Genomic DNA, 17764 nt, shown 5'->3' with positions numbered 1-17764 from the left:
TAATTGTTCCAATATTTATTTATAAACAATCAAATTGACGCAGGCTTAGTTGGGGCATATGGCATATGGAACCCATCGCAATACTTTCCATTTGCCGCGAACCTGTTGGGCTGGGGTTTATGGCACTGGGCACGCCAACGATAAGATAAGTTCCAGTCCCAATCGCAGTCGCCAGTCGCTGCTATAGCTGCTATAGCTGCGGGCCCAACCAGCCAATGCCAATGGCAATGACAGCGGAGTTCTACTACTAAAATGTGTATGACAAATCGCAGAAACTACTAAGAAACAAACAGATACAGAAACAGAAACAGAAAACAAAATCAAGCAAATACTATATCTGTAGCACCCTCTTGATATAATTATAAAATGAATTGTTACCATTACTATTACTGCATGATATATGTACATACTTCAAATATTTCTTAGATTTACTCATTAACCAAAGTTGACTCACATTTCTGTAGAATTCCATAGCATAATGCCTTCCCCTCATCGTGCCAATTGACATTGATAAGGTTTTAACGCAAAAACGAAAAAAAATCGAAAAAACGAAAAATAACTCAAATGGAAAATGTCTACAATTCCACAAAGTTAAAGTTTGCTCGTTCATTTATTTATTACTTATTGCACATGTTTGGAAATCCATTAATACTTATGCTGCTCTCAATTTGCCTGGCTGCACTTGATAAAAATTCTGTTGCTTACTCGATAAGGTCAATGATTTCAAAGAACTGGAAATATTTGTTCTCGGAAAAATATTAATGGGATTTCTGCTTTTATTTTTATTTTACCGATTTTATGTGCTATATAAAATTTGTTTCTGAGGATTTTAATTTTATTACGTATACGTTTGTCATTGGCAGTGTTCTAAAATCAATGGTATTTATCTAGATCTATAGAATATTGTAGAATTTTTGAGCTATCATCAATCTTCATTATGTATTAAAACTTGACTTGTGCTACCTATAATTTTGTCGACTTGTAAACAAGTGTTTGATAATAGTTTTTGTTTTCTTTCTATGAATTCATTAGTTGACTTCTCAATATATGGATATCTTCTACACTGTAAAAAAAGTTTTGATAATCATCGTACTAGGAAATTTCGTCTAAAAAATGCGTGAAGAACAGAAAATATTTCAGTTAGAAAACATGTCTTAATTTCTAGAGTATTTGATATAAGACCTAATTCTTATTAGTAGGAGAAAAGAAGCTTATGGAATTAAGATTATATGGTTAAGATATTGTACATTCTATTTTATTGTGTTTTTTTTTCCGTATACTAATTTTATTATTTAATACACATTCAATTATTCGGTTGTATATCTTAAGCATTCTATTTACAAAATATTTATCATCGAATCGCGTAGCATTTGAGTCCAGAACATTCTCAGGCTAGAACGAAGAAAGGTTGACGAAAGCTCGACTAACTAGAACTTGGAATTTCGATGGATTCGAGATTATTTGTAATCTTTGTCTAGTATTTTCGGTCTTATTTTGAGTATTAGTTGCTTTGGATGACAATCTGGTATTTTATTTCGCTCTGTGGTATATTTTGAATGTACTTCTATATCAATATACCAAATGTCGTTTGGTATATTTTAAGTATTTTTGCCGTATCTTCATTTATTTTGGTTTTTCATAATGGGTAATGGGCATTTAGCTTTCTTACTTGCTAAATCGAATGTTTTTGATTATTAAAACTGGTCTTTTTTCAGTGTATGCATATTTGAAGTATTTTTTAAGTTGACAATTTTTAGATACAATTTTTTATACAAATTATATTGTATCTACCCTACATATATAGTATTTGTAATTAACGATATTTACATAAAGTTAGTTTGTATCTGCAGTCTTTTGGCACAAAGGCAAACTTTAAAGTTTTCTTCTTAGTTTTGACACGTGTTTTTTTTTTTTCGTTGTGTATTTCTCTTTTTGACAACTGTTTACTTCCGTTTCCGTTTGCCGCCGTCTAATAAGTACTTGCCTCAATTCAGTTATACTCCACAGTACTTGTATCTGTGGCTGGTGACTGTATCTGTATCTGTAGCTGTATCTGCGTGTGTATGTGTTGCCTTTCCCTTGGCGTTGGCATTTTCTTTATCTTATCTGTCTGACATTTTGTTGGCGTTGTGTTGCTCTCGTTTATTGTTGTTATTAGAGGCATTGCCGTGTTTGCATTTCGGTTGTCTATGCTATGTACTCGCTGTGTACATATGCTATGTATACATAGAGATATATACGTGTGTACATATGTATGTATTTGCTTTGGCTGTATTTGTCTCTAGTTTTGGATATGTGTCTCCCTACCTCACACACTGACGCACAACATGATCGATTGTCTCTGTGAGAGCGAAAGAGAGAGAGTGAGACAGTCTAGTACTTTGTCGTCCGGCTTATGAATAATTTTACTAATATTTGTTTATGAAACACAAGTGTTTTTCACACCCGCACACACACATCGTTACATGCCTGTGTGAAGATAACCCAGTTTGTACAGGTGTCTATAGAATACTTATGCGTATAATATATGCACATAATTATACAAATTATATTGTATCTATATACCCAACATATATAGTATTTGTATACTCTGCCTTTGCCTGCATGCTAGTTCTTATCGTTGCCGTTGCTGTTGCCGTTGCCACGCCCACATATCTTCGACCTTCTTTTGTTGTGCTAATTTTAATTAAATTTGCTCCGTTTACGATCAGCCATTTTGGCTTCTCGTTCGTTATTGTTTTTGTTTCTGTTTCTGTTTCTGTTACTATGCTTTCCTTTGCGCCCAACAACCGAGCAACCAACCAAGCAACCAACCGAGCAACCAAGCAACCAGTCATCATCGTCATGGGTTTTTATGACGATTTTGTTGCTGTTGCTGTTGCTGTTGCTTTCTTACCATCGTGCTGCGAAACTTTACCTTATCGCATTTCGTTGTCGAATCGCTTTGCGTCGGCCATCTTTCAACTCGCCCCGACTTTAGCTCGACGCGAGACTCTTTCATAAACTCATTAACGTGATCATGTCTCACGCGGTAAAACCAATGATCACCACCTGATGCGTCGTTTACAAATGAAAGATGCTTTCGATTCGGTTATGTGGCTAGGATTTCTCACTTTTTTTAAAGTTATACAGTTCCTGGTACAGTTGTGTTTGGTTTCCCCATTGAAAATCTGGTAACATATTTAAGTTTATCGCTCTAAAAGCTATATATTCATTATATATTCATAAACCGATCGTCTAGCATAATTTTGCTGTGAGGGGTATAACTATATAACAAGCAAACATAAAAAGTCCAAATTTAATCGAAATAAGGGGATTTTTCGTGTTTCGTGAGATTATTTTGTTTTCGTTTATGATATATCGTCTTAGTTAAAATTACCAAGATAAAATAAATATTTTCGAGTCCATAAAATATATTCTTCTACTAAAAAAAATCAGCCATAAGGTTGGAATAGAATGGTCTAATTTAGCAATCGGAATAAGGGGAACTTCTGCATAAAAACATTATAAAGCTTGACTAATAAAGCTTACAAAATATTTTTAAGTTAAGATTAGCATGGTAGAAAGAAAATTTGAGGATGTAAAAATGTATTATTCTAGGTGGCAATAGAATAATCGAATATAGTTGTAGAACTTTAGCGAAATAAGGGATTTTTTTTTGTTTTAGTTATAATGAAATATGTCTAGCAAGGTACAAAAATATTTTCGAGTGTAACAAATTTGTTATCCGTTTGTTTATAAGGAATAATAGAATAACCTAAGAAAATAATTGAAATAAGGGGAATTTCTGCATATCAACTAATTTGAAGGTAGTTGAAAAGATCAGTATGGTAGAAATGGTATTTTAAAGTATGAACATCTATTGTACAATGTAGTAGAATAATCAAGTATGGCTGTAGAAAGTTATCGAAATAAGGGGACTTTTTTATTTATGGGATAATTAAATATCGTGTTGGTTCAAATTAGAGAGATAAAACAAATATTTTTCAGTGCAAAGAATATATTTTCCATAATATAACAATTGGCTAGAAACCTAATAAAGTCGTTGGAAATAATTGAAACAAGGGGAATTTCTGTATAATATATATTTGGAATGTACCGGAATATATAAGCTTGGTAGAAATGTGAAGTGGGAAAAATCTATTCTATTTAGCAATATAAACCGGAAACCCGGTATTTTGATTTTTGGGATAACATTGAAAATGAGAATTATCATAATAGTCAAAATTAACAAAGTAAAAATATTTTCTAATGTTGTCTAAATATGAAATGAGAAATTAAGACGATAGGAAATTTTCGCATTAATTATATAGAAGACAATGACAATTCAATTATAGAAAGGAAAATTTGATAGGATGGTATATTAAAGATAGAGAGCAAAAGTAATGTAGTTGTTCATAATAGATAAGAATGAGAAGAACAGATACATTTAAATGTAGTCAACAAACTATGCATTTAGATAATATTTAGTACGGATGAATCATGGTTTATTTAATATTTAGTTGTGAAATTCATTTTCGGCCGGCGGGAAATGTCTGTAACATTTAGAAGAAAGAATCTCCGATGCTATAAAGTATATAAATTCTTGATCAGCGTCAATACTGTTTGACCCTATGAACACCTATATATCAGAGACTATAAGAGATATATTTTGTTGACATCACTTGTTATGTTTACAACGGATCAAGTTTGTTTCAAATTTTTGCCACGCCCATTTCCGCCCCCGCAAATCGACAAAAATCGAATAACAAACATAATTTTGAAGGTAGAATTGCGAATTTTGTTATAGACAATAATAACTATAGTGTTTCTGGTTCCACAGAATTTGATTGCGATCAGACAAAATTTTAAAAGTTATTTAAGAAATGAACTTATGGAAAATTACAGCGATTGCAATTGTAATTTGGCTACTTAGGCTGACAATGTGGTATAATTGGACCTGTATGGTATATTTCGAATGTAGTACTTCATCGATATACCAAATATGATCTTGGTAATATTTGGTATATTTTAAGAATAATACTAATATTCAAGTTGGGTAGCAGGTATATCACAATCCTGCACACTCGAATGTAGCTTTCTTACTTGCTTTTTTGTACTTTAATGAATCTTCTCTGTTGTTGTGGAATCACATTTTGAATACTTTCGTTTTCTTCCACATATTTCAAGATCTTCGATCTCTTTGCTCTCTCTTTTCCGCAGCAATCTGGCGAGGAGCAGAATGTGGAGGACAGCTGGTGCTGGGAGCCCATGGGCTCGGAGTCGACAGAGTCGACAGGCAAACCACAACCAATCACAGGAAGCGGCATGGTGGACGTGGCACTCGATGGCGCTGCAGCGGCACTCGATGTGTCAAGGTTGAATGATTTGGTGGCAAGTCTGGAGCAGCAGAATGAGGAGCTGCGCAATTCATTGGAGGAACTGGACGCACAGCACGATCTGGCCATGCAGGATGTGCTGGGCCACAAGACGCAGCTGCAATCGCAGCTGACGGAGCTAAAGCAGCTGCAGGCCGATCGTCTGGTGGAGCATGAGTTGGCCATGGCCCGGCTGCAAGCACAGTTAGTGGAGGATCGGGAGCGGCAAAGGAGCGCGGCTCAGGCGCAGTTGGAGCTGGAGCAGCGGGTGGCGGAGCAGTCGCAGGAGCTGCAACGCAATGTCCTCGAGCTGGCCGAGATGCAGCAGCTGCTGGAGAAACGGGGCGCCGACAACGGCGAGCTGATCGAGCGTGTGCGTCAGGCCGAAGCGGAGCGCGAGAAATTGAAGCGCGAGCTGGAAGAGTTGGCCAAGCTGGTCAAGGAGAAGAAGACATCGGAGTCATCGAACAGCTCATCGACGGGCAAACACAGCGAGGATGAGTTCATTGTGGTGCGCAACGCGGATGCGTTGGCTGGCTCCAGCTCGGATCCAGATCCCGATACGGAGGCCACGACGCCACCGAGCAAGGAGAAGCTGCGGGACAAGCTCGTCTCGCTGGAGGCGCGCATTTCGGAGCTTTCGACCCTCAATGCCAAGCTGCAGGATGGCGACCTGGAGCGTCAGTTGGCCAGCAGCGTGCTGAACGAGCAGCTGTCGGAGCTGGAGACGCGACTGCGGATCAGCGAGAGCGAGAAGGAGCAACTGCAGCTGGAGCTACAGCGCAAGCTGCAACAGCTGATGCTGCAGAATCAGGAGCTCAAGCTGAACGCCGAGGCCGATCAGGAGACGCATGCCAACGATCTGGAGCAGCAGCTAGGTGCACTCCGAGCCGAGAACAGTCAATTGCGACAGGAGCTCGATGCGAGCATTGCCCAGGCCAAGTTCCGTCAGGCGATTGCCGAGGAGAAGCAGGAGATCACCGACCTGGATCTCGATCTGGACGATGTTGGTGTCAGTGCTGACAATGATCCGCACAAGCTGCGATCCCTGCTCGAAGCGTTGCTCGCTGACAACTCGGAACAGGCGCTGGACCGCACGCATCGGTTGCTCAACGAGCGCTGGCAGCGTTTGGACAGCACCGAACAGCGTTTGGTAGATCTGCAGGATCAGCAGCTGATCGCGGAGCACGAGAAGAAGACCCTCGAGGCGGACATATCGCAGTACATACTGCAGTGCGACGAGCTGATGAAGAACAACGAGCTGCTGCTCAACGAGCTGGACAAGTTCAAGCGCAACAAACTGGAGACCATCGAGGAGCACCACGAGGAGACCATCGCTCAGCTGGAGTCGCAGCTGGAGGAGGCACAATCCCAGTTGCAGCAGCAGCAATTCCAGTGGCTAGAGCAGTCAAGAGCCAATGAACAGCAGCTGGCCGAGCTGCGAAGTCAAGACGAGGCACAGCTAAAGGAAAAGCAACAAGAGTTGACGCATCTCAAGACACAAACCCTGGAGGTGGAAAAGCTCAAGTTGCAGCTGCAGCAGCGGAACGAGGAGCAATCGCTGCTTAGCCATCAGCTCGAGAGCCAAAAGGAACAGCTGCTGCTAATTGATGCACTCAAGCAGCAGCTCTCGGAGGTGCAAGCACAATTGAAGCAAACGCTGGCAGCACAGGAACAGCAACAGCTGCAGAGCACAGAGCAAGTGGAGCAGTTGGAGTCACAGCTGGAGCTGATCAAATCGTCGCAACAGAGCACAAGCGCCGAGAGGAGCGAGCAAGTGGCGCAATTGGCTGAGCAACTGCAGCGGAAGGAGACGCAGCTGGCGGAGACGTTGCAGCAGATGGAACTGTTAAGATCACAGCTAGACGAAGTCAAGGCACAATTGAAGCAGCAGGCGGAGAAGTTGCAAGAGAGCGAAGTGCTGAGATCACAGCTGGAAGAAGTCAAGGCACAACTGAAGCAGCAGGCGAGAGAAGCCGGAGAGCAGAGCGAATTGGCTGAGCAACTGCAGCAAAAGGAGACACAACTGGCGGAGACGTTGCAGCAGATCGAAGTGTTGAAATCGCAGCTTGTCGAATTCAAATCACAAATCCAGCAGCAGGCGGAGAAGTTGCAGCAGAGCGAAGTGTTGAAATCGCAGCTGGATAAAGTCCAGGCCCAATTGAAGCAACAGGCACAAGAAGCCGGAGAGCAGAGCACAGCAGCATTGGAACTGGAATTGAAGCCGCTCAAGGCGCAACTTGAGACGCTGAACAAGGAGAAGCTTGAGCTGATCATGGCGGTGCAGCAGAAGCATGCGGAGAACACACAATACTATGCGGAGATACAGCGATTGCAGCCGCTGGAGCAGCAGCTGGGGGAGCAGCTGAAGGAGCGTGAAAAGCTCTGCGATCAGATCAATTTCCTCAAGGAAAAGTCCGACATACTCACCACAAATTTGCTCACGGAGCAGACGAATCAACGGCTACTGCAACAGCAGCAGGTCGAATCTCAGGAGCAACAGGCGAATGTGCAACGTGATCTCGAGCGATTGCGTGCCCATCTGCTTGAGATCGAGGAGCTGCACACTCAGGAGAGCGTCGAGCTGCAGCGTGAACTCGATGAATCGCGTGCCAAGCAGACGGCCCTTCAGCAGGAGGTGTCCAAGTCCAGCACCGCCTACACCTCAGCAAGGTGAGTGATTGAGAATTTCCCTGTGTCTCATTAGTTAGTGCTACCAACTATCTCTTATAATTTCTAGTTATCTATGACATATTTTGAATGTCATAGTATATCTTTATACCGAATATATCCATCGGACATTTGGTATATTTTAAAAATAACAGTATATCGATATACCGAATATTTGGGTTCATATATATATATTTGGTATATTTTAAGAATAATATTAAATCGATATAACGGAATATTTCTGAGATTATTAATTTCGTGTATTTTAAGATTATCAGTATATCGATATACCGAATATTTGGGTATATGAATTTGGTATATTTTAAGAATAATATTAAATCGATATAACGGAATATTTCTGAGATTATTAATTTCGTGTATTTTAAGATTAACAGTATACGATATACCGAATATTTGGGTATATGAATATTTGGGTATATATTTTAAGAATAATATTAAATCGATATAACGGAATATTTAAGTATTTCTGAGATTATTAATTTCGTGTATGTTAAGAATAACAGTATATCGATATACCAAATATAGCCATCGGCAAGGTGTGTGATTGAGTATTTTCACTATCTCATTAGTGGTCACGACTGTCTCTTTTAATTTCTGGTTATCTATGGCATATTTCGAATATAATACCGAATATAATCATTGGTATATTTTAGTATTTCTTGATTATTCATTTAGTATATTTTAAGAATAATACCTCACTAAAAAGAATATTATATTTTATACTAGTGGATCAAGTAGACCGTTGCTGATTCATCATTCGCTGTTCGTGCACCATTATAAAAAGCAATTCGCCCCAAGTCACGCTGTCGATAAGCGTCGCGGCGAGACGGCGACATTTAAGCATGAGCTCAAGCACTTGCCTGTCTGTCTGTCTGGCTGTATGTGCTAATTGCATTCGCTCTGTTTTCGAACTAATAAAATCATCGATTATTATCGATAACAGCCAATAACGGAAATTAGCGGCAACACGTGCGTTCACTTTGCTAATTAAAGTAACTGTAAATCTACAACTTGAAAATATTAAAAATAATGCAATATTTGCGATAGTTGTGCAGCCAATTTCAATATAATCATTTCAGCTGCAGTTGAGTTAATATTAAGCAATTTATCTGTCTGTTAATATCTTGATTGATAAAAGAGTTGGAGTAAATATACAATATGAAGACAGGGTTTTTGCTTTTATAGTATATACAACATAAATAATAAATAAAAATGTAGCCAATGTCTATACAATAATTTGGGCTGCAATATATAATAGAGTGCAGCTGTTGAGTTAGTATTAGCAATCTTGTCTATCTGTCTGTCCAGTCACATAAACATCGATATTTCGGTGATTATAAGAGTTGGATTAAATATAGTTGAAGACAGTGCTTTTTATTTTTAAAGACACCATAATTAATAAACAAGTAACAAAGTTTCAGTTGAGAGTGCTCGACTGTAAGTTATTACGGTAAGTTGTTATTCTTAAAATATACCAAATAATATACCGTAAAAATACTCCCAATTTTGTATATTTGACACTCGAGTACTATGTAAATATACAAAAATATACCAAACATACCCATTAGTATATTTCTAGTATTTATCGCCGTATATTAATTATTTTATTTTAATATTAATATGGATAACAAGTATATCACAGTCGAGCATACTCGACTGCAGCTTTCTCACTTGCTTTTAGTTAATTCTGCCTTTTCTGAAAACAAACAAGTAAATAAAATGTAATCACAGTGACCCTAGTATTATTACTTCATAATAACAACTATTGCTATATTAATGCTTAACAATTCATTGTCAATTTCTTTGTCGCTGCACAGCATCCGGGCCAATCAGCAGGCGGAGACGCTGCAGGCACAACACGCGCTGCTCCTGCAACAACGCGATGAGCTGCTGACCAAACTGGGAGTGCTCGAGGATCGTGAGCTGAAGCAACAGGCGGCGCTGACCAATCTGCAATGCGCACTAGAACAATTTCAGAATGGTTTGTTAGAGCTTTCAACGATCTTCAAGAATTCGAAAAAGTAATTGAAATTAATTCGTTTCGATTTAGACAAGGAGCATGAGATTGAGATGGGAACACAGCGCATGCGTCGAGAGCTGCAGTCGCAGCTGGAGAAGCAGACAACGCTGCAGTCCGAGATGGCGGCACTGCAGCAACAGTTGACCGAGGCGAATCAGGGACTCCGGGCTGCGGCACGTCTCTCCGATCAACTGGAGGCCGGACAGCAGACGATCGCCGTGTTGCGAGATGAAGGTGAGTGCGCTTTAGCTATTCAATTCCCTATCAAATTTGTCTACTAACCCAGCAAGCATTTAATGCGGAACTCGTTCGTGTCTCTAAAAAACAACAAAATCAAATAAAATCCAATTAAATAAACGCACCATTAAATTACCGCCTAGCAAATTACCAAATAACCTCGGCATGTTCTTAACCCACGATTCACATCATGGTTTACCCAGCGCCTTAATGTTAAATGCAAAACTTCTTATCACGCATAAAAACCGCACCAAAGTTCTTGATAGAGAAGGAGAAAATAGAAAAGAGAGAGAGAGAGAAAGAAAGAATTGTGCATGTGTATGAGTGAGTGAGAGAGAGAGAGCGAGTACGAAAAGAAGAGAGAAAGAAGAGGAGACGTCACTTCACCCGGATTCTCAAAGGTAAATATCAGCTGGTAATTCTGGGAGCAATGCCATATATGAAACACTCGGAATTTCAGTTGGTATCGACTTTTTTGAATTGCAATTTATCATCAAAAAAAAAAAAAAATAAAAAACACATAAAACGATAATAAAAAAACGTCAGATCGCACCTACGGCATTGTGGCAATATTATTGGCTGTAAATTCTACTTAAGTTGGTCGTCAGGTAAAATGCAAATCTTCCCCTTCCGACGCACATAATCCCCAAACATTTATCCGCAACCAGTGTGTGTGTGTGTGTGTGTGTGTGTGTGAGGATTTATATAGTATTAGTTGGCTGCACTAACTGAACACAAACACCAACACTGGCATCACCGGAACCAACTGCTAACTATTCTACCTCACATCTCCCTATGGGTTCTACACACACGGAAGCAAACACCTCATGCCTACACACACACACTCACACGCGCACACACATATACCAACACTGAAGCAATATACCAAAATGAAATATACTATTATATACTAGCTTGGCTTTTATGTTGTATTGCTTTAATTTACACAAATTGTTCAATCAATTTTTTTGTTTAATTTGTAGCTTAGATCTTTAATCTAAAAATTGTCTTTTAAAATCTTCTGCAGTTGAAATACTAAAAATAAGTTTTGGTATTTTTAACTGCAAAGGATTAAATATTTCACTGTTCTTTCACTACTTTTTGTGTTTTAGTTCTGATTTATTAACGTATTGTAATTTGTTGTTGATTATTAGTTAATGCATATTTATAATTTATTTATTGTGAACGAATCTGTATTATGTATTTATTTATTTATGATTTATGATTTATGTATGTATGTATTCGATTTATTTATCAGTTCTTCTGCGTATGAAAAGCCCGTATCGTATAACCGTAATATCCGTATAACGTATAACGTATGACGTATAACCGTAAAAACCGTTAAACAAAATACCAAAAAGAAAACAGAAAACAATTGCCTAGATGTTGTTGTTAATTTATCTGCAGCATTGATTAATCTCAATTTGTAAATGTGAGCGATTTTTCGGGAATTTGACGCACTCACTTTGCAATTGGAGATTGCTCGAGATTGCAGCTTATGCCACATTACATATACATATACACACTCCCACACACACATACATATATATATATATATATATAAATACATTTATATATTTATAATATATATATATATATATGTATATAATATTGTACTTGATTACTTTTCTCTGTTTGTTGTTTGCCCGCTACCTAAAATTTCAATATGAATTGTATTTAGTTTTGCAACATTTTTTTTTCTCGCTGCATTTGCAATTTGATTTGTTTTGTCGTCGTTTTGCTAGCAACAAAATTCTAGTACTCGAAGTTTGCCTATCCTACGTCCCACCTCCCAAAATATGAAATGCAGTTAGAGCTGACCGAATGACTGACAACTGACCGCAGCCGCATCTTTTTGCCACAAGCAAGCCAACAGCAACCGCATCTTGCCACACCCCAAAAAACTAAAAAACAAAAGCCATTGCCTCCGCCTCCGCCTCAGCCACCGCCACCGCCAACGCCACCGCATCACGTCTGTTTTAGCGTCTGTACGGTTGAGTATTACATCAGGTACTGGTGTGACTTTTTAACCAACAACCAGTACTTATGTCATACTACGCCGTGCACTTGTCGCACTAACCGCATGCTGAAGACCTACAAATCAAATAAAACATATACTTGTATTGACAAAATGCAACCAAAGCAAAGCGCGCGCGCTCTTCGTGTATCTATTAGTCTATTCTTACTTTATCTATTAAGCGTACTTTAGTTCGATCGATTAATGCATTTCATTCATCATCAGTGGACAGCCTGAAGCATGCCAATCTGAAGCTGGAGCAGAGCCTGAGCAACAGCGAATCAAGTCAGACGGACAAGATTGACAAGAGTCTCATCAAGAGCCTGCTCATTGGCTACGTGGTCAGCGGTCATGCCCACGACAAGCAGCAGGTGCTGCGCATGATTTCCTCCGTGCTGGACTTTAATGCCCAGGAAGCCGACAAGGTGGGACTCAATAAGCCGCAGAGCAGCTGGCTGGGCAGCATTCTAGGAGGCAGTGGCGGTGGCAGTGGTGGATCCTCAGCTGCTGGCACAGGTAAGCGAAAAAGTCTGCGAATGAAATGCATTTGCCAACTAATACTCTTCTCGTCTGTTTTTGTGTTCAGGTAACGAGAATCTGCTGCAGGCATTTGTGCAATTTTTGGAACAGGAATCACAGCCGCAAGCATCCGCACAGACGCGACCCACGCTGCTGAGCATGGCCAAACAACTGGAGGCAGCTCCACTCCCAGATGCAGTCCACAGTGCAGTGCCAGCAACAACTTCAGCTGATGCTCCGGCAACATCTGCAGGAGCAACGCCAATGGCAATGGCAATGGCAATGAGTAGCAGCAATGAGCAACAGGCTGGAGCGACGCCGCCAACGCCGCCGATGCAAAGGCTTCTCATGAGCAGCAACGAATTTGCACCGACTCGCAATTCTAGTTCGATATTAAAGGATATTCTGAGTGACTCTTGATTGTTGTAGAATATCCCGGACTTGTGTTTGTCTGTGTGACTCTCGTGTTTTTTTTTTGTGTCTAATTTAATATTAATACATATAACAAGTTTTGTAATTGTATATCAAGACGTGCAATTCCCTAATTCCCCCCCTCAAAAAAAAAAAAGAATGAGTATCGTTTATCGTCCAAGAACACTCCAATCCTTGCATGCTTGCAATGCCAATCGATTCCAATACCAATATCCATTTGTGTAATGCCTCCTCAATGTGTGTGTGTGCGCAAGCGCATCTGTAAATATGTAATATGCAATATGATAATACTATTCTCGCAGGGGACACCATTAGATTAGTTCGGTGTCCCGCTGGCTGCGATCTATGCGCCTTAATAGCAGCTCGCCTGACAGCAGCAACTGAACATACAAATATTAATAAATAATATATAAACAAATTAAACGCTGTTTCTATTCAATATGCAAATTGTGGTGATGGGTTATAATCAACAAAAGGAAAATGAATGAATGAATGAATTTAAGTAAATGCTTTGAGAATTGGATGTCACTTTCAATATAAAATAAAAGCAGTTCTATGGACTATATGACAACTAAAGGCAATCTGAATGGTTTAAGCCCTTTAACCTGATAGTAGTAACAGTATAAATAAGGAAAATTATATCATAGTTAAACAAAAATAAGAATACTTCAATCGAACGCAAGATAATGAGGTATTAATTTCAAAATATACAAAATTAATATACCCCAAAAATTCAAAAAAAAAAAAACATTCCAATTTGCTAATATAGATATATATTACATTTAAAATATACTATAGAGTGCAAAATATACCAGATTGTCAGCCAAAGCAACTAAGACCTCTTGTAAAGAGGCAATTTTTTGTCCATTCAAAAGTATGTATTTCTTTAATAACTTCTACAATTTTCATCTGATCGCAATCAAAACATGAATCATAAAGACTATAGTTATTATTTTATAGGATTGAAAACTGTTACAGACTTTTTTGAGTAGTGGGTATAAAAACAAGTAAGAAAGCTTAAGTCGAATGTGCTCGAAGGTGAGATGACCGCTGCATAAAGGCAAAAAAGTGCGGTAATATTCTTAAAATATTAAAATATTTCTTATACCAAAAAAAGTACTTTTCAAAAATACTGAAGTCTGTATTGAGTGCAAAATACTAAAGGGAAAACCAAAGGCTATTTTTGGTATATCAATATACTATTAAATTGAAAATTTACCATAGCACATACATTTCTTGTAGACACAAAGTTATAATATCCTTTAATGGGTCTCGGGTGTAAATAATTTGAGCTGTAAGTGTATTTTGAAAGAAGAAAGAACAATTCATAAAGATTGCAAAGCTTTTGTTTATATATTATATTTAGTTCCAAATTGGTTTGTGTCCACGTTTGCAGCAGAAGCGAACTACTTTGGTTTATGTCTGCGATGTGTGGTGAACTCTCAGCAACTGTGTGAGTTTCGAATTTGTCGTCATGAAACAGTCTATAAGTACAATGGATCCATTTCAATAAAATATGGTTAAAATGAAGAAAATCTGAAATGAATGGAAAAAGCTTTAGTTAACCTATTCTCACTCAAAAACTTTGTTGGTTAATAATAGAGAGTGAATAAAAAATTGTTTTTAACTCGTAGAAAGAAACGTAGCATACTTTTAGGATCATCTACAATTGCAATGCAAATGTAGGGGAACAAAGTTTACAACCCTTTACTTAGTCCTTAAAAACTTTAAATCTGAGCACTTGTCCAAACGCAAAACACTCAAAGGTGTGTACTATTTGTAGCATCATTTAAGACAACGAGATGCTCATGCAATCGGACATAAATATATGCAGATGCATAATTTCATCTTCAAAGATAAGAATCGAATCCTTATGGTGATTATTTTGCTATCCATCGTCACAAGGCCTCGGTGGCGCAGTAGGCAGCGCGTAAGTCTCATAATCTTAAGGTCGTGAGTTCGAGCCTCACCCGGGGCAGGTAACTTTTTTGCTGGTTGCCGCCAAGCAACAATGTTCTATTAATAATTTGCTGTTTTACCTTTGGCCAAGAGTAATCAAGAATTTGTGCATCTAACTTGCATCAATACACGTACATATGTAGAAAGTATTTTTACATGTAACATGTACTTGAGGAACCACTGAGTACCATTGAGTGTAAAGCCATTTTACGGTGTTATTTATTACAATTTGTCTTCAATTTTATCGCGTTATTATCAGCATTATGGCGCATGTGTAGCTGACTCAGGTGCGCATTCAATTCCTTGGACTTTGGGCCACCTCAAACTTAATCACACTTTGGTTAGATATCAGAAAAATAAAATACAAAACCTCAAAGTGACGCGAGGAATGTGAATATAGCGTGACATTTATTCAGAGGAAGTTTTGTAACCGATGTGAAAGCTAGTTTGTTAGAAGTCCAAATGAATAATTAGAAACTAAGAAGCTTAAGGTCTTTGCAGACAGTGCTTTAGTAATGCAGTTAAAGTTAATTTTCATTGTATCTAATCGTTTTAAATAAATAAATAAATTTGAAACTAGAGTCCAAACTAATTGAATTCTCCCTCTCTCTCTATATATATAATACATATGTATAAATGGTGAATTCTTTAACCTTTCGCTTATCAGCTGAATACAGCGGTAATTATTTGTGTTTTGGGGGCAGGTCTTAGTTGATATATGCATGTAGAAATGTGCGTATACTGGACTATATCGCGCAAATATTTCTTTTATTATACCCCGCATTTATGAGGTCCCTATGCCAAAAAACAAGTGAGAGACAAAGACACACCCACTTTGCACTTTGCTCCACAGTGTTATTAATAATTGAAGCTTATCGAAAAACAATTGTAAAATGCAAACCATTTTAAGTCGACGACTTGACCAAAGTTCTTAAGCGGATAATTTATTTTAGACCAACCATCGAGGAAGTCGCCGTTTGTTCAACTAATGCTATGGCTTTTCTGTTTGGCCATGTAAATGAGACAAAGAAGTTTCCAAAATATAATCACGAGCCGGACACATTCAAATATTGTGCACAAATAATGATAATGTTCAAAGAAAGCTGAAGATTAGAAAGGTGACAGCGAGCATTATTCCAATTTATTCAAATTGAGACAGGAGAGAAATTTGCTTAAGAACATTTTCTAATATCAATATAATTTCAATTTACTCAAATTGAGACAGGAGAGAAATTTGTTGAAGATCATATTCTAATATCAATATTTAGTAAAATTTGAATTCCATTTAAGTATCCATAGACAATTGATTAGTATTCATTCTTCTTCGACTATTCAAATCCAAATTTCAAATTATATTCAAGTTGCTATTTCCGAAATTGTTTACTAGAGTATTAACAAGTTGGCTTCTGGAGTTCAGCATTTCGTTATTCATTGATCAATTTGTAAATTGTTATGAATGAATAAAGTAGAAATTAGTGTGCAAGATTTTGCGTTTATTTGATAACTAGGTATAATAAGCTCATGAGTTTTTTAGATTTCCAATCAATTCCTAGTGCAATGCAAATGGAAATAGTTAGCAAACTTGAAGCCGAATGTCTGAAGATCACCGATCAAATCATAAGTATTCACATACATATTTTTACATATGGCGCCACAAGAATAAGTATTACTCTATACTTCAGTGTGATTTCTCATTTGACTAAAAGCAATCCCCTTGGCAATGGATGCGATGAGGAAGAGAACTTTAGGCTGTTTGCCAGATACAAGTTACAGTGGTTGCAAAGCAATTTATTCGCAATGCAAAGCATTACAAAAAAATATATATTTTGTAGTATTTTCATTATTTAAGGTTCATAGCATTTCTTTTGATTAAATTAGTATGCAGCTGAATAGAAGCTAATTATAAATGAAACATACAAAAATATAGTGAGCAACAGTAATATACACACTCGTATATATGTATTTATTATATATATATATGTACATATATGTTTTATATATGATTAATAAAATGGGGAATATAAATACATGCTAGATAATGAAAAGTTTGTATGTACGAGTATGATGAAGAAATTTCAATAGGAAGAAGTTCATAAAATAAAGCATTTCTAAAACAAACTCATTACAGGGTAACCACCAAACTTGATTCGATCACTAAAATTTTTAACTTGCTTTGAAGGCGCTTTTTAAATGTAAGTTTTCGGTTTATATCTTATCTAGTGCACTGTGATCATGCTTTGGGGCCACGTTCAACATTGAACTTGGGGACACTGTGGCTGATGAGCAAATCAAATTGTAATCGGTATTCCTATCGTAATGTATTTATGAATATGTATTTAGCTCTGTAAGTGTGTGTTGTACATATAATAATTGCATGTGTGTGTGTGTGTGTGAGCATCGGAGTGTCTGTGTGTGTGTGTGTGAGTGCTTACTGATAATCGCGTCCCGCTCCGACGCCAGCAATAAATACGAACGGCAAAGGCGCAAAAATTCTTATCAACGAAAATGTATATTATAAATACAGACAAATAA

The 17764-nt window shown here is 37.9% G+C and overlaps 1 protein-coding gene and 1 non-coding gene across 4 annotated transcripts in view; both read left to right on the top strand.

The window, feature by feature from the left end:
• The window catches only part of LOC132797221 (thyroid receptor-interacting protein 11), a 34182-nt gene extending 20486 nt beyond the window's left edge, over positions 1 to 13696 (top strand). For 2 of the 3 annotated variants that reach the window (XM_060808821.1, XM_060808822.1), the window contains 5 exons: positions 5203 to 8030; positions 9866 to 10029; positions 10099 to 10302; positions 12548 to 12838; positions 12909 to 13696. In XM_060808821.1, the coding sequence (XP_060664804.1) occupies positions 5203 to 8030; positions 9866 to 10029; positions 10099 to 10302; positions 12548 to 12838; positions 12909 to 13261 (3840 nt within the window). In that variant the 3' untranslated portion in view covers positions 13262 to 13696. Of the gene's footprint in view, positions 1 to 5202; positions 8031 to 9865; positions 10030 to 10098; positions 10303 to 10354; positions 10832 to 12547; positions 12839 to 12908 lie in introns of those variants that run through there. The other variant, XM_060808823.1, reaches the window with a different exon arrangement.
• Positions 13697 to 15178: 1482 nt separating this feature from the next.
• Trnam-cau (transfer RNA methionine (anticodon CAU)) lies at positions 15179 to 15251 on the top strand. Its single transcript has one exon. It is a non-coding gene; the product is annotated as a tRNA-Met (tRNA).
• The last annotated feature ends 2513 nt before the right edge of the window (positions 15252 to 17764 follow it).

The sequence above is a fragment of the Drosophila nasuta genome, chromosome X (assembly GCF_023558535.2).
Source record: "Drosophila nasuta strain 15112-1781.00 chromosome X, ASM2355853v1, whole genome shotgun sequence".
NCBI classification, from domain to species: Eukaryota; Metazoa; Arthropoda; class Insecta; order Diptera; family Drosophilidae; genus Drosophila; species Drosophila nasuta.
This window is presented reverse-complemented; position numbering and strand designations above follow the sequence as displayed.